The sequence below is a fragment of the Oikopleura dioica genome, chromosome XSR (genome assembly GCF_907165135.1).
Source record: "Oikopleura dioica chromosome XSR, OKI2018_I68_1.0, whole genome shotgun sequence".
Lineage (NCBI taxonomy): Eukaryota > Metazoa > Chordata > Appendicularia > Copelata > Oikopleuridae > Oikopleura > Oikopleura dioica.
In genome coordinates, this window is record NC_137294.1 from 11,131,872 (window position 1) to 11,155,736 (window position 23,865).

Here is a 23,865-nt window from a genome sequence, read left to right on the forward strand (position 1 = left end):
CGTAGGGACCCCCTCTTGATCTGGTAGTTGTCTCGCTCACGATTCCCCATCGTAGATTTCATTCTGAATTATTCATTACCAAATCAAAAAGTCAAAAATATCAATTTACTTTAAGAGCATCTCCAGTAGTTCTTCGCTCAATTCAGCATTGTAGAGTATCCCGCACTTGATTATTGCAAATAAACTTAAGTTCCGGACAGTCCAATGTTTCATCGCCGCTTTCAGTTGTGGCTCAGCCAAGCCTTAATTGTTTGTCGAATAATAGTTTTATAATAATAAACTAACCTAAGGCCATTTTTTCGCCGAAGCAGTCTTTACTGTCCAGGCACTGCCAGACATACTGTTTTACTAGCCAAGGAAGATCACTGAACGGAAAAGGCTCCATACTCTGTTCTGCTTCCTTTTTTCGAGTTTCAAAACTAATTGGAAAAATTCTAGAGAAAGTCGGAACTAGAGAAAGTTCCATGCTGAAGCTACCAAATAGAAACATCAGGGTCTAATTGTCAAAAAATGGAAATAAAAGCAAGTGCAAGGAATTAGCGGCGCAATTTCTTTGACTGAAAGCGTAACCGTCACAACTAATGATCGTTCCGGCTTGAATTTCGGTGTAAAATCGCGTTAGAAAAATTAATCAAGTGGATGCGTCCGATCCCGTTATGAGCATTTATAAGGCAATTGCTGTGCATGGGATTCTTCAGAGTCATTTTTCCACGATGATTTTTTCGCGACTTTTTCCGCTGCTTCATTTTATTGTGGGCATTTACATAGTCCCACAAGAAGAGATAGAAAATGAGACTTTCGATTCCAACGAGCCATCGCTTTCGCAAATTCCAACAACAACGACAATCACGGTTTCTCGAACTCAATCGACAAAAGCTCCCAAGTCTCGCTGGTTAAAATGCAGTGGAAGATGGTTGTACGGCTTCAAATGTCCGGCAAAATCTAGTCAGCAAAGAACGACCACGAAGACAACAACAACCACTTGCACGACGACAACGACAACTCGATCAGGATCAGGATCAAGATGGCAAATATGCAATGGAAGGTGGTTTTTTGGCGAAAAATGTCCTTTTCAGAAAACGACAACAAGGAGGAAAACATCAACAACAACTACTACTACAACTACGACAACAATGACTACGACAACGACAGCGGCTCCACCAATTAAATCCTATAAACGATGGCTTTTCTGCAACAGAAAGTGGATTTTCGCAACCAATTGCCCAATTCCAACTCCAACAACAATAACGACAGTAACAAAAACAGCAGCAGCGAAAATCGAATGCGGAGTGTCCGTCTTTTCAGCTCAACAAATTTCAGAAACGAAATCTTCGATCGACGATTCTTCTTCTTTCGACGATTTGCAGATTCATTTCCTCGTCTCTGGCCAAGAAATAGAAGATGACAATCGAACACTATCTGGCTCATTGGTCGAGCTTTCTTCCAGCTTCACAAATTTCAGCGCTACAAGCATCGTCGCTGGCGGACAATCCGTCAACACCGCCGAAAAGCATCCCTGGCTTGTGTCGATTCGAACAAAAAGTGGATTTCATTTCTGCGGCGGGGGATTGCTCAACTCTCGCTGGATCCTCACTGCTGCTCACTGCAAAGTCGAAACTACCGATCAGCTAGTTTTTGGAACGGTCAGTCGAAGCAGCTCGATTAGCGCAGAAGTGCGCAAGATTGAGCTAACTAAGCGTCACCCGAAAGCTGCGCAGACGCGTTTTAAAACTTGGACTTACGATTATGAGCTTGTCAAAAGCGAAAGCGCGATTTCTTTCAACGAAAGAATACGGCCAATTTGCTTGCCTCGGCTGAACCAAGTCTTCTCAAACGAACACTGCAAAATCGCCGGCTGGGGGAGAATCAAAGCCAACCCGGTTGAGTATCACGAAAAGCTGCAAGAAGCAGAACTCAAGATCGCTGATGGTAATCAGGAACGGGCTTATTTTCAATTTTTTTCTCAGGCAAAAGTCTTTAATTTTAACTGTTTTATTTCGCCGTAAAACAAGAAATAGTTTATGAGCTCGAAAAAAAAGTGCGGCCAATACTCTGTTCTGATAGATTCTTTGACCCTCTGTGTTGGTTACGGCGGCCGGGCTTCTGCTTGCAACGGTGACTCTGGCGGCCCACTAATCTGCGAAGACGAGCAAGGGAGAGCCACGATGGCCGGGGTTGCATCCTGGGCGAGCAGCGATTGTCGAATTGGGGCACCTAGCGGATACGCGAGCGTTGCTCGGGTCCGAACCTGGATCGACAGTGTTATTTATGAGTAACTGTAACTTCTTTCTCCTGCGAATTATATTTTTGCGAAGTTATGTTAGATGATATGGATACTTTTATTCGTGAGCAAATTCTACGACTAAATGATAAGCTTAATTTCTGATTATCAATGAATAGCGAAAGATAGAAAATTTTTATTCAGCTTATATTGAAAGCGAATTATGGTTTTCGAAAATCATATCTAGAAAGTTTTCCTGCAAAGTGAAAAAATAACAAGAATCGATTTTATTTTGCTTTTTACAATTTATTTTCTGAGAGAATAGGATTTTTCGCACTTTATTTAAGTTAGAGAAGGACTCCGAGGGTCGACTGTGTTTTTTATACTCAGTTAAACATACTGTACAATATTTAGAGGCAACATTAAGGCACGTTTTATAATTACAAAGTATTTGAAATTAACTATTTGAAGGTTGATCTGTGAAATCGGTGGTGTGTTTGTTTGTTTCAAACAATGTTTAAAACAACGTTTCAAACAGCGTTTCTAACAGTGTTTCAAACAATGTTTCAAACAAAGTGTGCTTGTTTGTTTTAAACAATGTTTGAAATCGTGTTTCAAACAGTGTTTCAAACAAGGTTTTGTTTGTTTGTGTTTGATGTGGTGAAGTTTGTTTGGATCCAGTAGGGTTGAGGCTGAATGAACAGAAAAGCAACAGTGAACTTGGTTTTTAAGAAAATTGGGTGGATGAGCTTTCCCCAGCTTGAGAGCTCCTTAGAGAAGCGCAAGAGACGACGTCGGACGCGGACTCGACGGCTGAAGCGGAGTCGTAAGCGGATCCACAATCGGACTCGCTTGTGGTTGTTGTTTCAGAGGTCGGGACGGGCATGTTGGCTTGAGAGCATGTTTGGGCATTTGGGTTGGATAGTGAACGGTCGATCTCTTCGATAACTGCCTCCAGCTCAATCAGATTGGGCCTGTGGCGCGTTTCGATCGTACGCACTGGGGATCACTCACTTGGTTAGCTGCACACGGCATTTCAATCACTTTCATGCATTTTATTAGTTTTTCAGAGCTTAAATTTGAGAAACGCCGTTCCTTTCGAATTGGTCGCGCTCCGCAACTTCTCGTAGAGGATTCAGCGGCTCGAGCAGCTCGGACTCGAACACTAGCGCTTTGGATGGCACGGAGGCGGTCTGCGAGACGTTCGCCACGGGTATCGACAAGGCGTTCACTTTCGCCCGACTGACACGGTCATGCCAAGCTCGGTAAGCACGCTGGATCACCTGGGGGAAACGAAGATCGTTATAAAACTCGAGAGAGCCAAAAGCTTACCGTCGCGGCCTTGAGTTCTTGTCTGATTTCGAGAGTGGTTGTCACTGGGAACAGTTTTCTCCTGTTGGGGAACACCTTCTCCAACTTTCGCTGCACATCTTCAAGCATTTCTTTCTTCACCTGAAGCAAAAATAGAGAAGAGAAATTCTGGAATTTGATAATTCTAGATGTCCGAGAACTTACCTCTATGTCTCCTAAAAGACGCTTTGTAAGCGCATAAAGCACGTCCAGACAGTGGATTCTTCCACCGTCCATGACGGGCAGCTGTAGCGCCGCGATTTTGATTTCATTTGGCTTTTTGACTTTGAACGGTTTCGGAAGCTCATGGAGCAAGTCTGACATCAGATGAACGTCCACGAACTGCGTTGCCTTCGGGTCATATTTACCCCAGACATTGTAGAAGAACTCGTAGTCTTCGTCGACGATTCCGACGCTCTCCTGAAGTTAGAAGTAAAATTTGACAAAAGAATCGGCTTGTACCTGAGTGAAGATTTCATCAAATCGCTCGAGAATGACCGCAATGTACATGTTAATAATAATTAAGAAGATGATGATAATGTAGGAAATGAAGAAGATGATTGCTTTGGAGGGGCTTCCGCAGTTGCCAGGGTCGCCTTCCGCCGCGCTGTTGGGCGCGATGCAATCGTGCTAAAGAGATTGTTGAGCTATAGGAAATCGACAATATGCGAAACTTACATCGTTCATCAAAGGGTCAAGGATATCGTTCCAGCCGGCAGAGGTCATGAGGCGGAAGAGCAGCAGCATTGAGTTGGGGAAGGTCTCGAAGTTGACCATGTCGTTGAGCGCGTCTCGCTTCTTCACGTGCATGAAGGAGGACATGCCAAGGATGGCGAAGATCACCATGCCGAGGAAGAGAAGAACGGCGATATTGAGCAGGGCGGGGATCGAGGTCAGGAGCGTGATCATCAATCGGCGAATTCCTCGCGCCGCTTTGATGACCCTCAACACGCGGAAAATACGGAAGACTCGGACGACCCGCAGCAAAGTGGGCGAAATGAAGAAGTCGAGGAATTGCTCAAGGATGATGCCGATCGAGGAAAGCATGATGACGATGAAATCGAAGTTGTTGAAGTGATCGCGGAAGTAGTAAGCGCGCAATCCAATAATTTTTATAGCGCACTCTAAACAGCGAGATGAAAAGATGAAGTCGAGTTTAACGACGGCGGTAGTGAAGCTAGTCTACCGGTTTCATACACATAAAACAAACTTGATACTATCATAAATATACATTTATGGTGGTAGCAGAATGTCGTTATCGAAATTAGGAAAGCCAAAAGGCAATTTTCCACGAGCAACTTACCAAGAAGGAAAATGATGGTAAAGACGATGTCAGCGAGTCTGAGACCATCGGCCCATTCCTTGCTCATTCCGTAGTGCTCACAGGCGAGCACGAGCATATTGAGACAGATCAAGCCAAAGACGCAGATTTCAAAGTACGGCTTGCAGACGATGTCGTAAACCATCTTTTGGAAGTGATTGTGGGGCTTGGGCGCGTGCTTCTTCGGCTTGGTGGAGAAGAGCGTCTGCATCGTGCTGGAAAGAAGCGTGAGTCAGGCGAAAGTAAAGAGGAAGTAAAGGTCATTGGAGTTGGAAATTACTAATTTGCGAAAAGAGCGACCTCTTGATTTACATTCTCGGATCACCACTCCCAAGTGTTAATCGCCAACGATACTGGGCATAAATTATTGCGGGCTACTTTGTACAATTTTAGTGTACGTATGCCATGTCCACTGCCACACAAACTCGCCCTCTTTCGAAGGTCGTTTATGATTCTATGAAGAATAGATTTCAAGATAAAGGGAGTTCAAGTTAATGCGCCTGATAATCTCCTCGTTTATTTTTTCTAGTGCCTCGAAATTGACTTTTCGGACTAAAATGACCATCTCGATTAGTCTTCCTTGTTTTCAATTCTGGCAATTTTTGCTAAAACATTAAGAAAAATTCTAATTTAAAATTTATTATAAGTTTTATGAAGACGAAAATTTCAAATTCGCTCAGAATAGACCGTGTCGTTCATTTGCCAAGTTTAAAGATTTATGGTTGATAATCGCCTGGGTTCGGGAGAATGGGCCTTACTTGACATATTTTTTCTGTTCTGGGGTCATGATTGTATCACACGCCGAAGTGCTTCCTTTCTTTTTCTTCAACGTTTGGAATGATTCGATAATGACACCAACAATGAGGTTGAGAATGAAGAATGCACCAACAAGAATGAAGATCATAAAATACCAATAAGCAGATTTGTTAGCGTCGCGAGAAGGTTGCTGTCCGACCTCGCGGGAATCAGTTGCAGCTTCCATAACTTCCATCCAACCTTCGAACGTTGCCACCTGGAATGTTGAGAAAATGATATTATTTCTTTAAAATCTACCTGTAGGAGCGCAAGCATGGCCATGGCGGAGTTGTCAAAGTGGATTCCAGGTTTGCTCCACTCGAGCTGTCCTTTCGGGAAAGCAACTTCGTCGACGCCATCCTGAGGCTTGCTCTTTGTGGCATAGGCCCAGACCAAGCACTGGTCTACCCATTCGACTTCTCCAAATGATAACTCCTCCTCATCCACATCGTAGTCTCGCTGACAGAAGTCTACATTCTCTTTTATAAAAAGTCTCTTGGATCAATAACTCACCTAGCGTTCCTTGATGCAGCTGCGGAGTACCATCATCATTGAGCTTGATCGACTTGCCAAGATGGTTCGCAAGAATCGTCGAAATCGTGGTCATGTTTCCTTTTCCATCGAGGCCGCAGATTTCACTTCGCTGGACGTGGTCGATCGTGCATTTTGCCGAATCACAACCATCGAAATCCATCGAACTGAAGGTGAAGTTTCCTTCCACTCGTTCGTGAGCAGCGTCATGGTTTTCCGTGAATCCGCAGAAGAAAAACTTTCCAGCGAAGAACTAGAAACGAGTTTTAGTTATTTATATTTTTTCTGTTAACATTTTTCGCGCAAGCGATTGAGACGCAGGCACAGACGGGAGTTAAAATTAATGTACCTGAACGCCCATGATTCCAAACACGAGCCAGAATAGAATGCAGACAGTGATGACGTTTCCGATTGCGGGAATGCAGTGGATGAGCGCGTTGACAACGACTCGCATTCCTTCCCATCTCGAGATCGCTCTCAGCGGTCGGAGGGCTCTCAACGTTCGCATAGATCGCAGCGAAGTGACACCTGAAGCATTAGCACCAATGCCGACCCAACTGATGCACACGATGATGAAATCAAGCACCGTCCAGAAAGAGGTGAAATATTCCCAAAGACCAAAGCCAACCCATTTCATGCCCATTTCCATGGTGAACAAAACGGCGAAAATAAGCTCCAGGCAGTCGAGAATTTCCTGAATTAAATTATTTACATTGATCAAATTCGTTAAAATCAGACCTTGAGAGCGCCATTCTTTCCATCATTGAGGTTCTTGTCTTCTAGCGTCAGGCAGACAGTCGAGGCAGCGATGAGGAAAAGGATGAAACCTTCGAAATAAGGATGTTTGGCGACAAAATAGACTCCAGCGCGGAACTTGTGCCAGCTCTTGCCCAGCGAGCTCGTGTAGCAGCAGCTTTCGTCGCAGCTCTTCCAGCTGGGCCCGCAGCTCGGCGGCTCGATGTTCTTGAGCTCTTCCTCGAGGCGCATTTTACGAGCTTGGTCGTTTTCGAAGTCGACTTTTTGTTTCTTTGTCTTGGGCTCGTCCTCGCGATTGCCAATGCCATCTGAATTGATTCATTAAAAGTCGCAATCAACAACGATAGCGAGTTAATTACCAATGAGCATGTCAACCGAGGCGTACGAGCACTTTCGATCGTTGGTGATGCTCAGGCTATTCTCGTCGCGGTTGTTGCGGCTGCGGTATTCAGTTTCTGACATCACTACAGCTGAGTTGCCGCCCATATCCTCAAGTTGCATCGCAGAAGTATCGTTTCCATTTTCGGTCAAATACTCCGCCTGAATTAAAAATATCAAACCTGGTCAACTATCATTCATCATTAAATCTCATAAATGAGCTTTGAAAAATGATGATTTCGCACATTATAAAGGCCTCGTCGTCAATTCTACTAAAATCGCAAAGCTCCAAAAGGACAAAACCGGAGGAATTACTCTTGAATTTCTAGTTCTTTGGCTCAATTTCTTACATTGGTGGCTGGTTGAACATGGACTCCGTTGGTCTCCGCGGTATCCTTTCGTTTCGATTTTCGCAAACTAGTCGGAATGGTGTTTTTGACTCTGCTTCCGATGCGCTTGATTCCGTCGAAGATTTGCTTCTTCGCGGAGGCGGTCTTCTTGTCGTCTTTGTTGAGCTCGTCGATGTTGAAAGCCTCGAGCAAGATGGCGACGAAAAGGTTGAAGACCATGAAATTAGCGACAAATGTGATCAGCAAGAAGAAGGGAATACAGGTGGCCGGATCAGCGAGCTTCATACAATCCCAAAGTGGCTCGACCCACTCTCCACAGAGGACGCGGAAAACCTGAAAATCTCATTAAAACGCTGCTCGTGATTGAGAAGCATAAATATTTATTCATTTTTTTAAAGCCTAATTGGTCACCAACTTGTCTCTTTCTTTCAAACTGTTGTCAGGAAATTGGACCAGAGTTATCTTGTTTATTATCATAATTAATAGGGAAGCCTTGAAGAAAAAACTTAACAAAGTGACACCCTTAGAAAATACCTAAAGGGTTAGGGTTAGGTTAAAAAAATTTCGACGAATTTTGCGTAGGCGGCTACTCGGCTGCTGATTGGCCAGTTTGCCGAATCCAGGCTTCTGATTGGTTGAAAATTTCCACGCAAAATTTGTCGAAATTTTGTTGTCGGTTCCAGACACCTCCCCATAAATTAAAGGGGTCTCTATCAAAGTTCACGAAGACAAGTCTGCTCAAAATCACGTCTGGCCTGATCAGACTTACCATCAGGAAAGAGAAGACAAAATCGGTAAAGTTCCATTTGGGCGCCTGATCCATGTCAATTTCACTCAACTTGTCGATATCATTGTACTTATCCGCGAAGCACTGCTTTCCTATCAATCGCGGTTACCGACAATTACGAAAAAAGAACTAATTACCGATGACCGCGAAAATGTAGAGAACGATGAATAAAACAAGCGTCAAGTATCCAACATCCATAATGGATTTGTAGATGATAGAAAGCAAGCGGCCCATTGTCTTCCACATTTGAGCAAGTCGGAAGACACGCAGCAATCTGAATGTCATGTTATCTCAAGTTGCCAATTACGCCGATGGTGACGTCTTGTCTGACTCGTTTTAATGGCGAGAAATTAAAGGCAACAATTAAGGATACCAACAAACGGTCGAAAATGAAATTACTTTCGAAGAAAAGATAAAATTTCGCGACAATGATAGATGATAAAAGATTTAAATTTTAAATAAGGGGCTTTTCATGTCAATTTTTCCGAAAAATCGGCGAAATTGCTCTGTTTGATTTTTGGTACAGTTGTAGCCCGAACGATATTCAAGGTCATTTTACATCGAATATGTAGGATACAGAAGGGTTAGCTTACCGAAGGGTTCGAAGAACATTGAGTCCGGATTGCTGAGAGCCTTCATCGACACTTCGCATGGCCAGAATCACATCGGAAACAGAAATGACAACGATGATGAAATCAAAAGTGTTCCACGGGTCCTTCAAGTACGTAAAGAAGCCATAAGAGGTAATCTTCAAGATAGCTTCGCAGACGAAGATGTAGGTGAAGATGGAATTGCCGAGAGTCAAGATGTTCTTACAAAGGTTTTTTAAGGGTTATCATTTCAGTTTAATTTATTCCTGTCTTCTTGCCTCGTGTTATTTCTGATCAATATTCCATAATTTAAAATAGAAAAAAAAACCTTCCTTGAGATCTTGATCCGCGTCGTGATGATCGGCAGCCAAGAAGATGGTGTTGGTAACGATGCAAAGGACGATCATCACGTCGAATGCTTTCTTGCTGATGATGCTCTCCAGTCGCTGCTGGAATCGGATAAAGCCAGTTGGACACTGCCAGTCGCAGAAAGTCTTGTTGAACCATTCGTTGGCGATCTTTAGCTTTTTGATAAACTGCTCGTCGGGGCCTGGAAGGGATGATTTAGTATTGGTTAGAGTTTTGGGAAGATTGGGAAAAATTCGGGAATTTTTTCGCTGGTTTTTAGCTACTTTTGACTTTTGGAAATTTTGGAAGATTTCAGGTCTAATTGTAAATGAAGTAAGTTGAAATCTTCTTGAAATCTACGATGATCGAGATTTGAAGTGCATTACTGTTACAGTCAGAGCTCACGAAACTGATTGGTTTTCGTGAACTAAGCGTTAGCGAGCTTTGATTTTGCTTGAAATCAAATGGAACAGTAGCTGTCCTAATTGACTGCGACTCGGATTTGCGTGCATTTTGTTAATTGATGATTTTACTACTTCTAGCTATAAAAAAAAGTCACCGCGAAGACCCGTTTCCAGGAAGAGAAATCGCCCGCTCGGAGTGACTGAGTCAGATACTTACTTTCATCCATCTCGATCGAATCTTGTGGACTCAGTTGATGGGCGTGCGAAGTGGCTGGTGGGGTCGAAGCCGACTGCGGCTGCGCGCTGACAGCTTCGGACTCGCCGAGGCTCGACCCACCGTACGCGCCACCCGCGCCACCGGGTGACTCGTCTCGCTTCATAGCGATAACGACACTTCCACCATCCTCATCATCTGGACTTGCTGCGCCTGAATTAGTTCTTGAGCTGATACCAACGCCGAGACCGATTCTGGTCGATGCGATTGTGGCTGCCCACAGCTGGCTACCTCTGCCGTCGGCTTCTTCAGCCTGTTTCAGCTGCTTCAGTCGTTTTAAAGCCTTTTTAATAGGTTACGTAATCAATTAAAATAATGAAAATTCAAAATATAAGAGCATGGCTCCGCAAAATCAGTTTTCTAAGAAGTAAAGTTAGGTAACCGTTCCTTCTTCTTTGCGTTCTTCTTGGCTCTTTCGCGCATCGTCTTGAGCTCTTCTTGCTTCTGATGCTCTTCGGCGTAGGCCATAGTGACGACAGCGAGGAGTAAGTTCAAAAGATAGAAGGGACCAAGTAGGATAACGAGGATAAAGTAGATGACGTTCCAGGCGCCCGACGCTCGCAAGATCATGTTGTAAGTATTCTCCCAAAAGTCGAGTGTGAGAAGCTGGAAGGAGGAGAGCATCGCCCATCCGATGTGATCATAGTTAGTGTATCCGTAAGTGTTGGCCGGGTTGCTGCCCGTGTGGCCGTAGCAAGTGTAGCCCTCTGCGCAGCGGCCGGCACCAGTCGAGTTGCCGCAGAGGATCGTGTCCGGATCGCCGTCCATCCAGTTCGCCTCGTCGGCGATCCACTGCTTGAAGGGCGTGTCGGGACTGCTGATGTCGTAGCTGATATTCGCCGGCGCGGTGAGGACGCACTTCTGCTGCAGCACGCCCGAGTAAGCTTGCAGGCCGATCAAAGAAATCACGATCAACAGAAAGACCATAATGAATAACACCTCAGAAAGAGGCTTCATCGATAGGAAAAGGGCGTTCACAATAGTTTTCAGACCTGAAAATCGAATGTGAGAAGTTCAAAATTAAGGGTGTCACTATTTTAAGTCTGCTGAAAATGACCTTTTTCCTTTAATAAGTAAATGCGCCTAAATAAGCCCGAATAAATCCTTAATTAATTCCAAACAGCCCACGTGTTTCTTCAGCTTTTCTTTTGTCTTTTGCACTTACCAGGCACGATTGATAAAGATTTGAAAGCACGCAAGACACGGAAGGTTCTAAGGCCGGAAACATTTCCAATTTCTGGAGTCATCATTGTTACGTAAGCCAGGACGACGACAATGAAATCTAACCAGTTCCATGCGTCTCGTAGGTAGGTGAATTTGTTTAAAATAAATCCTTTTGCGATAACCTGAAATTTGAGATTGAAATTCAGGAAGATTCTAGAGCGGCTTACCTTGATGACAACTTCCAAGGTATAAATGGCAGTGAAAACATATTCTAATTCATCTACAGGGTCATCAAGAGCAAGAAATACGCAGTTTATCAAAATGGTGAGAATAATTACAACATCGAAGCCTGAAATAGAATAGTGTTGTTCATTTGCGCTTGTTTTTTATTACCTGGATTGATGATAGCTTTGATTGCTGCCCTTCGAACAGGATTGAACGGAGAAAATAAATAAAGGGACTTTGATGCAGAAAAGCGGTTGATATACCGCTTTCCGAAACGTCTGTTGATGACGCAGAACGTCTAAAATTACAGTTACAATTACAGTTTTTCGTTTTTAAGGGTTTAGTCGTCGATTTGCGCGATTTTCTGATTCTTAAAATTCAGAACTTAACCCTTTGTAAGCAAAATAAACGACTAAGCCCTAATTCAAAAATTGTAATTAAAAAAAGGCAAACCTCATCATCAATTAAAAGCGGCTGATTCAAAATAGTTGAGTTAGTTGAGCTGCGCTCAGCGCGCTCGCTCATACTTCTTTGTTATCTCTACGGTGGAATTGGTCATAGCACAACGCCGACTCCATTTTTTTAAAATTATAGATCGCCTCAAGGAGAAACAATTTAACAAATGCCGCCATAATTTTCTATAATCATTTTTTGAACTTGAGAATTTTGTTTTTCATTTCACGCTCAGAGAAGAATGACTAGTCCGAATCTTTGTGAAAGATGTGAAAAATCATCAATTCATGCAAAATAAATTACAGTAACTATTCAACTATGATAGTAGTTCGACAAATATTGATAGCTCAATAATCAAGATAGCGAATAATCAAAACAGCGATTTCGTTGCGATACCCTTAATATTTTTAAAAGAATTTTCAAGAATTTGGTGGTAAAATAATCGTCCTAAAATATTACTTATTAAAATTAATGCACAAAAAGCTCTTATTTACAAAATATGGGACTTTCAAACCATCTGATATTCCTCTTATAAGATCAAAAAATCACTCTAACCCTAACCCTAACCCTAACCCTAACCCTACGTCCTAGATTGTCGACATTGAAACTTACCCCATATTTGGCTTCATTTCTATTAACTTCATCTATATCGGGAGTAAATCCAGTAATATCCTCTTGCGCCGAATCGATGTTAAAATATCTCTCATCGTATGGAAGGTCGAAGGGAATTTTTTAGAAAAAATTTTGAAAACGTAGCTATTTTCGTCTTGTGCAAGAATCGGGTTGATTATTAGCGCGAGCAGACCGGAGCGCGAAAAAATGAGCGAAAAAAAAGGAGGAGAATCTCTCTGTCTCTCAATGGGCGAGTGTTACATGTGCTCGGATGCTGTGCATTTATTCATGCGCAGCCATGGAATAAGCTTGTCCAATTGCACTTCTCCTGGAGCACATTTCTCCTATCACAACGGAATTAAACTTTCAAAGGCAGATTAAAGCCTCTCCAAGTTCAATTCCGCCCGCGTTAAAGAATAATGATGAGGAGCAGCCTTCTTTTCTATTTTCCAAAAAAACGACTTCCAAACTCACCTTTTTGTTACGGTAGTAGTAATCAACGTCTTCGATCTGTTTCCCCAGTAATTCAGGCGGGAATTTTCCAAACATGGTCGTAAGACTTTGTCCATCTACCAATGTCGGGTCGGGCTTCCGGTACAGCTCCAAAAGAGGATCTTTCAACAAGGTTACAACAGGTCAGTTTAAGCCCAACAGAAGGCGCTTATTTTAAGGGGGGCGTCGACAAGAATTTTTTCAGGGGTGATCGTAATTTCGCTTATACGCAGAGTTGCAAATTTGGCTTTATTTTCGCTGAGCTGAGCTGAGCTGAGCTGAGTGAGAAATTCTCTGAGCTGAGCTGAGCTGAGCTGGCCTATTTCGGAGCTCACTGAGCTGAGCTGAGCTGAGCTGGCCATTTTCAGAGGTCATTGAGCTGAGCTGAGCTGAGCAGACCTTTTTTTAAGGTAGGTGAGCTGAGCTGAGCTGAGCAGACCCTAATTAGAGCTGAGCTGAGCTGAGTGAGCTGATTTGAGCTATTTTTTACTGTTTTTTAGTGCTGAAATTGTGTTAGAATCATTGAGCTGAGCTGAGCTGAGCTGAATGATACTTGTCTGAGCTGAGCTGAGCTGAGCAGAACAGATCATGTTCGAGAAGAATTGAGCTGAGCTGAGCTGAGCTGAGTGATTATTGTCTGAGCTGAGCTGAGCTGAGCAGATAAATTCATTTTCGAAAATCAGTGAGCTGAGCTGAGCTGAGCGACTGCTCAGCTCACTCAGCCAGCTCAGCTCACTCAGCTCAGCAAATTTGCAACTCTGCGTATAAGTTATACGCATAGTCAGGATATGAATCTTATATTTTTCGAATCTACAGATTCTCCCAAATCTGTTGAGCCTAAAATCATTTGATAAAAATTAGATTTAGGGGTCGAAATGAACAAAATTGTAAAAAAATTGACCATTTTTGGTGCATTTTCGCGAAAATGGCCCTACTTTGACGGGATTTTTGACCGATTTTTTCTGGCCAAAATTTTTTCTAGTTTTCGCAGCCTGATTTTTACAACCCTTTTCTATCCACCAGTAAAATCAGATTTTGCCTATCTTATCAGGTTTTCCCCCGTTTTTGGTCACGGAAATCCCGATTCTCGTCGACCCCCTCCTTAAGCCCAACAGACGGCGCTTATTTTAAGACCAGGGAAAGATCTGAGTAGAAACCTGAGTCAGGGTCCTGAAAATCGCCATTGTGGCCTCTGACGACCCTGACTCAGGCTTCAACACAGGTTTTCAAGCCCAATGTCCACCCAGAATTTACAATTAGTTATTGTCAATAAGCTAAGTTTTAATCAAGGGGTAAAATTATTTAATTATAGAGTCCGAGCCATTTTTTTATGTTTTATGTTGCTTTTGCCATTTTTTTTATAGTGTTATAATAATTGGGCTTTGTAAATGTAACTATTGCTTGAAATGGTCTTTTTAAGGCGTGCCCGGTGCTTTTGAGAAACATTTATTGCTATGGCTATTTTAGCAGCATCTAGGGCAGATTGAAGGGTATTATCGAGACATTCGTGTTTATCCATGGACCATTGCTTGTCCTGTCGCGGGAAAAGAGCCAGTTAACCTAGTTTGTTTCTTTCGTAAAAACGCCGTGTTTTCCGTGGCTCAAGTCTGGTCGATCTATCACTCGCTCGGCGGGCAATAAAATATCCGTACCGTCGATTAATTTCAATTTTCTACCTCTCTCTCTTGACCTGCCGCTGTTATTTCCCCTAGAATCCTCGTTTCTTGCTGTAACCTTTCCTTGGAACATGCCATCCTCTTCTGGAGACGGTTGAATTTGTTGATCGGCGCGGCGCTGCCTGATTTCCTCAAGCATTTGCCGGTCGAACAACCGGTGATTCCGATCATCCTTCATGATGCTAGCCGCATTCTGAAGCAAACATTAGTCCTTCGTTCAAATTAAAGTTTATTCAAGAATTCAAGAATTCAAAGAAGATATCCTTGTTAACAAGAGCTCGTTAACATTCTTATTTTTTATCAATATAACATAACTTGGATGGACCTTATTTCTAATTTTCCAAAAGAAGTTAGTATTTACTAACTAGGGCTCTTGTGAGATTCCCTAGTCTTTTCTGATTGGCGGAGATAGAAAAAAGTCGCTTCTTATTGGACTAGAGCCCCCTAGATTCCACAAAGAAATATTGCATTATGGTTTTTGAAAAACAACGATAATGAAGTTATCTTTTTAATTCTCAACCTTTTTCTCAACCCCATTTTGAGTCAGATTTTCTTGGTTTTGATTTAGCTGATCTTGCAGCTGGACAAGCCTCTGCAAGAACGCCGCATTCGGAACGTTGCCTCCTTCCTCCGAAAAACTCATCTTTTCTCATATCATAAAATCTCTCCTTCTCTCTCTTTTTCAAATTTCGCAAAATCAAAAAATAGCCATGTTTTTCGGCAATTATCTGGCTAAGAAGAAAAAAAAGATAGCTAGACGAAGTAGGTTATTGGTGCGTGCCACACCAGTTTAAACGACCAAAATCATAAAAATTCATCTCCGATGGTCCCTAGTAGATCAAGACCTGTGTGCTATTCACTGAATAACTCGCTTTGCTACTTAGGCTTTTGGACTTAAGCCACCTTTTGCTAGCTTTGCTTCCCCAATTTTAAGAGAAAAAAATTAACAATTTTACAAATTTTTTTTTGGTCATTGAAAAATTGAAGCATTCTGACTGTAAAAAGACGAGAAAAATGACACCCTTGCTACTAGTGCTCTGAAATGAAGATCCTGAGCATCTGAAATTCAGAATCAGAATCGTCTGATTTTCAATAGAGAAGCTCTTTTTATTGACAAAAAGGAGGCGCTAATACTAATAATAAAGCCGTAAAACACATCTAGTTTGAATTCATCAATTGATAAAACCAGATCTCGATTTGATTGATAAAAATATTGATATCGCTCATAATTTATAAGTTATCCTAAAAAAATCGTCGTAAACTAGGATTTTCTTGAAGAACAGACCTTTCTCGATGGTTTTTTAGCCACGATTCTGACCTTTTTATAATCAAGATAGTAAGTCGCTGAATCTCAAGACTCGATTTTCTCACGCACCTCATTTAAAAATTGCGACACACTTATTTTACTATCGAGAATTTTAATAAAAAAGAATTCCAGAGAATTATTATTTTCCAGTCTCAGACGCAACAAACCCCCTAAACCCCCTTAATCTTATTCTGATAGAAGAGTTCTGAAATGGGCGCGAGAACCTGTTTAAAAAACCTGAGTCAGGATTTGAAAGGATTTAAATCAAAAAAGATTGATTAAGGGTGTCAACATCGAGTTCGGCAAACTTTTGGCAACCAAATTTGACACCCTTAAAATGGTTATTTCAGATCCTGACTCAGGTTTTCTAAACAGGCTGCCGAGTCTTGTCTGAAGGAAAGTTTCTCTATTTTTCGTCTAACTAACCATTCATTCGGTTATTTCATCTTTCTGATTTGGTGATTTTTGATTTATAATTAAAGAAAGTGAGTAAAGTAACGCTTAACTGGAGGAGCTGAACTGTCCTCATTGAGTTCGTAAATCTGTCATTGCTCAAAACAATTTTCAAAAGCTGATTTCAAAAGATCACGATTTCAAGATCCGGGGCTGTACCTCCCTGGCTCCAATTCGCTAATTGCCCATTAGACTAAGTGAGTTTGGCTAGTTTTTGATTCTTATTCAATTCTATTTGCTAATAAATCTTTCTTCAATTTTCTACGGATTATCGGACTAAATCTAAATCTAACCATAATGGTTAAGGGGGTGGTGGTCGAGAATTAGGATTTTTTCAACCTAAAAAACTCAATTTTTCGAAAAAAAATTTTTTTGTTCTCAATCTAAAAAAGTTAGAAAGGGTTGAAATTGTGTGGGCCGCTTGGTTTAAAAAAAAAATTTCAAGGGAAAAACGACGAAATCGAGCGTCGAAGTCGACCTGAAATCGCGTTTTTAGCTATTTTTAGTCGACATTTTCCGATTTTTGGTCATTTTTGGCCATTTATTAAATGAATGTTTTTGATTGGCAAAAATAATTACGCGGTGTTTTTCGGAAATAACGCGACATTTGATGAAATATGATTTTTATCGCCCTAGATACTATTAACCATCCATTTTATAGATTTCACAGCGTGGTCAATATGTTGGCTGTAAAATAAAAATAAAGAAAGGAGGCTATCGAATAAATAAATACCGCAGCGCTGAGAAAACGAACAGTCTGACAAGCCCTTTGACACTTTTAAAAGGGCTGGAAGCTTTAGCCTTAAAAGGATTCATGCTCAAGCATTGAAGGGCATTTCATAAATAACTTCATGGAAGATCAAATGCGCAGGACTCTCCAGCGTCGTTAAACAAGCCGGGTTAGTAGCAGCGGCGGGCCGAGTTATATTTTTAAAACTGGCTCTCTTCTCTTTCTTTCTCGCGGGGAGTGCGTTCTTTTTACCTTGAACTTGAGTTCTTCACTGGTCGAATATTTGGTCGAAAACTTTCTCTTGATAAAATCTGGTGGGACAAAATCTTCGCCGTATTGCTGCTTGATTTCGGCCATCTATCCATTTAGTTGAAAAAAATAATTTTCCAAAAAATTATTAAAAAAATAAAAAAAAAAATTTGATATTTTTCTTGTTAAAAATTTTTTCTTTTATGTTTTTTTTCAAAACTAAGCTTAGCCTGTTGCCGGCGGTGCTCATCTCGGCGTTCTTTGGATTTCTATTTTCACGGTTTTCAAATTTTCTCTGTTAAAAAAATGGAAAAAATAAGGAGGGTGGACCGGTGGCTTAATGTAATCTTCTTCTGACAGTTTGGTCAGCTCGGAAATGTGGTTGTCCTCCATGATTTCAGGGAAAAGGGAGCTTCCTTTCCTTTTTCCCGAGGATCTGTTTTGTTTTGCTCTGTATTTTTTGTTTTGTGGTTTTTATCAGGAGGCTTTCTTTTGCAAAAACGTAAGTAGACTTGGGCAGCGTTGGCCATCGCCCTGAGTACTGCTGAGAGCGCGCGTCGCAAACAACCAAATTGTAAACGGAGAGTTTTTACAGCTTTTTACAACCGTCGGATATTCGAAAATTTTCTTGTAGCTGTCGCCCACCGCCCAGGCGATTGTCAATTAGACACAATTATCGTGACATTCGGTCGGTCAAAAAATCTTTTCCTCAAACTTCACCAGAAAAATCCACGATAAAAAAAAATGAGTAAGTATCGGAGAAAAATCACTAGTTCCTCGTAAAACCGAGACGAGCCTGCGGCCAAGCGCAAGTTCTCAAAATTATTCCCCTTCTTTTGCTTTATGGGGTCACGACCCCGGAATTTCTCGTCGACTTTTCGGCAGTTTTTTAACAAAGTGACACCCTTAAATCAAGACTAAGACCTTCATTTGCAACCAAAGAAAGAGAAGATCGTAGCAAATCTGAGTCAGGTTATGAAGCTGGGCTCGGCAACCTGAGTAAAAACCTGAGTCAGAGTTCATATGATTGCAAATGAAAAGCCGCGTAGCGGCTTTTAAAAACGAAGCCGCGAAGCGGCTTCGCAATATTATTCATCAATCTTATTTTTAACTGCTGGCGAAGCCGCTTCGCGGCTTCGTTTTTAAAAGCCGCAATCATATGAACTCTGACTCAGGTTTTTACTCAGGTTGCCGAGCCCAGATGAAGAGAATAAATGATTTTTAAAGACGCGGCTTTTCATTGATGCTCGTGGAAACCTGACTCATGTATCCTGATTCTGAGCGAAGAAAATAAGGGATGTACTAAGTTAAAAATAAAAAAATAGTTTCGCCGAAAATAGTGTTTGCAAAATTGACGGGCTCAAGTTATCGCGAGGAGGAGGAGGAAATCAGGCTCAAAGACAAATTGAAAGGATTTCTGGATTATTAATTGATGGCGGCGCGGGAAACTCCAACGCAGCCTAGCACTGATCAGCAATTGACATTTCAACGTGGCCCGTCTAATAGCTACACCGCAAATTATTTCTATGCCTCTTTCTTGCCTAACTTGTTTAGCAGCGCGCCTGGGCGAGGACAGAAAATAAAGCAGAATTCAACCTCTGCCCCGTCGCCATAAATTAAGGACGCCTTCATCATCGAGTTTATGGGCCATAAATTATGGCGCTTGGGCATCAATTGCGGGCGATTTCGCAGTACCCCCTTAACTCTTTAACTCATTCTTCGAACGAGCGCGCGGAAGAGTTTTAAAACTCAGTTGATATATGATGAAACTTAGCGGGCGGGTGAATTATTGATAAGGAAAGGGGGAGATAATGGATCGTAGAAAAAAGTGGGGATTGCAATTAACACGCGCCGCTAATTAACAATCAGCTAATTCTCAACGGGCTCGATCAGAAAAGAGCATGCTTCGACTTTAAAAAAGATCGAAGTCGGATTTGCATATTTAAATCGACCTTTCTTCAGATCCAAATACAACAAACATCTCCTTTTCGACTCGAAACTCTTATCAATTCATAAAATAGCACTCACTCTTTATCAATTACTTAGTATTAAATTTTAAGTAGATTAAACATCTTATTTTTATAAATTTATTGAATGAAAATTATTAATTAATAATAATTAATTTTAAAAATATATAATTAATTATTATTAATTAATTTTATTTAAAATTGTCATTCAATAAATAAATAAATATAATAGTTTGAGTCAAAAATAAATTTAATATAAAGTTTAATTCGATTATTTTTAATAATAATTTAAAAATCGAATAATTTATTATTTATCAAAATCGATTTATTAAATATAATTTTCTAAAATATTCTACGATTTATTATTATTCATAAAATTAAATCAAATAAATCAAAAAATTTTTTTCTCGTGATTACTCATTTTAAATATTAAAAGACAACGAAAAAAAAATTGTGGTTTTCTAATTGCGACGCGCTCCTGTACTCGTTTTCTTTTTTATATTTTTTAGGCTTTCGTCTTCTCTTATTTTAAAATTTTCTTTCCAGTGAATATTTTTTTTCTGATGCGAGAAAAAAAAGGGTAAGGAGAAAGAGATCGTAAATGACACGATTACGATGCGTGTGAGAGGAGGCATTATGAATTTCGCTTAATTGCCCTAGGTTTTTTTCCTGAGACTGTGTGTTTTAAAAATAGTTTTCATGATTAAAATAAAAATCAGAAAATCAATCTACAGAGAGAAAAAAAGGGGAGAAGGAGGTAGTAATTGATATTAATCGCAGCGGCTAGGAGCCCTTTTTCCTTGTTTTTTGGACATATTCGCCGGCTAATTATGAGCGATGCGCCCCATATGGGTTGTACATCCTAGCTATCACGTGACGCTGCTGAACGAATTTGCGCTTGACGAATCTTTCGAACGTACCCGGCGGTGAATAGTGATAGTGCCTCCATCAGAAAGAGGACGACTTTCTTCCAGGAAGAAAACGTATTCGTAGCGACCGTTCTTCTCGGAATACTCGATTTCTACCCTTTTTGGGAACCAGGGGTACATTCTCTCTCTCTTTGAATTTGAGCTACTGAGCGAATCTGAGCCGGCTTATCCCCAAAAATCAGCTAACCGTGAGGATTATTGATAACTTCATTATCATAAAAAGTGGAAAAAGGATCGAGGAAAAAGACTAGGGGAGGAAATTCAAAGAAAAAATTTGCGAAAAAATTGAGAAAAAAAGAGTACTTACATCAGTCATTCGCAAATCGGCAGCTCCATCAGCGTACTGTTCCTATTTTCGGCACCACAAGTGTTTAGTAGTATTGCTTATTGTTAGTAGTAATTACCATTTAATTTAGAATTAGAATTAGAATTAGAATTGTGAAAAGTGAAAGTCACGAGGTTTGATTTTCGAGACAATTGGGCGGTTGGATTAATTGCCATAATATATCGCCCGCAATCAAGGAAGACGATTTCCATAATAAAAAAGGCGGAATTTATTTGATTTAGCAGCAGCTTCTCCTGGAAGGGGCCCTTAACGAGCGGCCTTTTGAAAAGGCCCTTTTCGACCCTTTTAACGTAAGTTAGCTCCTCCCAGGCGAGCATGAAATCTTTTAACCAATTAGCCCAGCCCTTAGAGGCCATAAAACACATTTTCGAGTTCATTAATCCATCTGCAAGATTAAAAAAAAGGGACTATATCATTTTTAAATTGGCAACTTTCTTCTGTGGTGCACGATTCCTGACTTCCCATGCCGTCTTCATTACCCATGATAGTCGGCTAACGCAGCCCCATCAGTTCTAAAACGACTGTAAGATTTCTGTTTTGAAAGGTCCGCTCCAAAGGTTCATTATTAGATGATTATTTTCTGTTTGTGGAAAGGAGAATAAACGCTGGGGCGGGGAGAAAGAGGGGAGAGGGTGCACTGAGGGGCAATTCCTATAAATCAACTCTATGGTAATTTATAAGCACCAAAAATCCAGCAGCTCCTTGCTCGAATTAATTTGAGGCTAGGCAGCGGTCGGCCCTGGGCTTAGACATACGCAAGAGCGGCTTGCCACTGTCTTGGCTCTTTTTCATTTTTCTCGAAAAAAAATGGATGAATCAAGGCAAGAATGACCTTTTTTCTCTCCAAAAAGTACCTTTTTCTTGTTTTCAAAAATTGGCATCTCGGCCAAAAAAATGTCACTTTCGATCATTTTCAAAAGCAATTTTTTTAAACCCCATTTTCAACAATCTTTTCTCATCCCTTATCTAGCTCTAGAATTATTCTACAGCGGTTATTTAAGGCTTACACATACGAAAAAGCAGCTTGGCGGCTTTCTTTTTTGCATTTTGAAGATGATCCAAAAGTGCGAAATTTCTTCTCTCAAAAAATACATAAAGCGTAATTATTACTAGGTTCATCTGCCTGTTCATTGTTATGTTTGTTTTTTTCGAGAGCAGATGGGGGGAAAGAATCGGGCCCGGATCTCCGGCTTTAGGGCAGCGGAAAACAGCGACGAGAAAAAATACATTTTTTATAAAAAATTGACGGTTATGCCGTGACAGTGCGAATCAATACTTGTCGAATAGGTTCTCTTGGAGTTGGCTGCACTCAAATTTGGCTGCCCGTGGCCTCGTGCAGATTCGACGATTATATATTGGCCGATATAAAGTTATCAGGGCAATCACAATTATTCCCATCATCCGACATTCCGTAGCTGTCTCTCCCGTCCAAAACATCCCCCTCGCCCCCGATTCGCTTGTCTCGAAAAAAAGGGATGAATCGAACGAATTCGAAGATCAAAAAAAACAACGGGCGCGAATTAAAATACCAGATGGGGCAAGCGCCGTTGCCGCTTAATTGCCGTCTCCTTCTGATATTTCTTGCAGGAACAGCTCTATCATCTCTTTCGATTGCCTCTTTTTTTCTTGTTTCTCGAAAGTTTAAAAATTCAAAAAGCGTAATTTCGCCCCTTCGGGGCGTTTCTCCATTAGGGGGCGGCGGAGTTCGGGCACACGCAGATAGCAATCCCGGACCGGCCCTCCAGCTCCACCCTCGGGGGAATTCATTTTTATCCTTTTGGGAAAATGACAAAAGCGAATACGAAAAGAAGGGAGAGTTAACTTCGCCGCGAAATGGGATGGACTGTTTCAGTTGTTTTCCGTGTACCGGATCGCTTGTATTTCGAGTGAGAGTTTAATTGTCCAGATTAGAAAGTAGATTCGAGCATACCTGAGTAATTAGATAAGTAACGCTAGTAGATGTTATGAGAATCAGCCATAACCGTAGTCAATCTTCTCTTTTTTTTTCTTAATAGAATCTTTTTTTTCGCTGAAATAATCTCGATGCCTTGAAAGCCAAAACGGGCTTCTATCCCCTTAACAACAATAATTTGGGCGGCAACAATGGCCGTGCGTGGGGGAACCGCAACTAGTGGCTACAGACAGAACATTAGCTATTTCGGGACCAGCTGCTTTCTCTGAGGACGGGCTGCCAGACGACTAAGAAGGTTGGTGTTCCCTCAGGGGGGGTCGATCATTTGGGGGAGTCGAATTAGGGATCACTTACCGCGGTATTGCTCTTTACCTTTTCTATTTGTGCTTCAGTGGCCGGCTGCAATCCCCGAGCCTTGGTGACAATCCTCTTCACTGTGTGCTCCTCTTCAAAGCGTGTGCCCAAAGTGCTCATCCCATTCCTTATCCAACATCAAAATGTTACAGTCCCAACACTCTGGATGATCCTTTTCTTGATACAGTATAATGCCAGTAAATTCTAGTGCGCAAAATCAACACCCCACTCGATGAACCCAATCAGACTCCAACTGCCAAAAAATGTGACGCCTCCGTCCACTCATCGTAAAACTCCGGATCGAGGAATCGAGCACCACCACGAAATCGAGCAGCCCATGGAGGCGCTCTTCGGGCGTGAGAGATCGAAAACAGACTTCGCGTCCTGGGAAACAATACGGCTCATGCAGCAGCTTCGGAAACAATGCAGACGTGCCACGGCATTAATCGTTTATCGAAATAAACAGTTTGTTGATTTCGATCATTTTGATTGCTTGTCTCGTCAAAACTACTGTCGATCGTTGATTACTGTTTTGTCCTGAAATTCTTGACAAACAAGCACGGGACTCAGAAAATACCTTCCAAAACGCCACCTATCTTTTTTGATTTATTCGATCTTTTAGTTATTTTTTGGCTTATTTCGAAGGCTAGACCCTTAAAATGTTATGTTTTCTTGACGTAAATATCTACCGCATTTTATTTCCAAGCGCATTACTCAGGTACCCCTGGCTTAGTTTCCTAATTTGATAGTTTTTAATACTTCCTTGACGAGTCGTTTCCAAGAGATGTCGAAGATCAGCACTTGTTGCCCAGGGCCCCCTTGATTTGCAGCGATCCAAAGCGCTTTTTATCCTTGGGCTTTAGTTTTAGGCGAATAATTCGACCACTTGTCG

The 23,865-nt window shown here is 41.5% G+C and overlaps 3 protein-coding genes across 3 annotated transcripts in view; 2 read left to right on the forward strand and 1 right to left on the reverse strand.

The window, feature by feature from the left end:
* Positions 1–23,865, forward strand: part of LOC145708379 (uncharacterized) — a 70,260-nt gene that overhangs the window by 7,679 nt on the left and 38,716 nt on the right. The window lies entirely within an intron of this gene.
* On the forward strand, positions 714–2,065 carry LOC145707497 (uncharacterized). The gene has a single exon (XM_081785031.1). It carries the CDS (start codon positions 714–716, stop codon positions 2,004–2,006), a length of 1,293 nt encoding a protein of 430 aa, XP_081641157.1. The 3' UTR covers positions 2,007–2,065.
* LOC145709325 (sodium channel protein type 4 subunit alpha B-like) lies at positions 3,280–15,422 on the reverse strand. The gene is made up of 26 exons (XM_081787005.1): positions 15,248–15,422; positions 14,791–14,920; positions 13,034–13,173; positions 11,663–11,792; positions 11,497–11,618; positions 11,271–11,451; positions 10,488–11,097; positions 10,444–10,447; positions 10,049–10,388; positions 9,408–9,629; positions 9,083–9,296; positions 8,627–8,763; positions 8,472–8,581; positions 7,703–8,035; positions 7,334–7,514; positions 6,957–7,282; positions 6,568–6,912; positions 6,201–6,471; positions 5,946–6,157; positions 5,651–5,904; positions 4,875–5,107; positions 4,250–4,695; positions 4,034–4,201; positions 3,737–3,991; positions 3,554–3,673; positions 3,280–3,504 (listed from the first exon to the last, which is right to left on the reverse strand). The coding sequence occupies exons 1-26, from the start codon at positions 15,368–15,370 to the stop codon at positions 3,295–3,297; spliced, it is 5,817 nt and encodes a 1,938-aa protein (XP_081643131.1). The 5' UTR covers positions 15,371–15,422; the 3' UTR covers positions 3,280–3,294.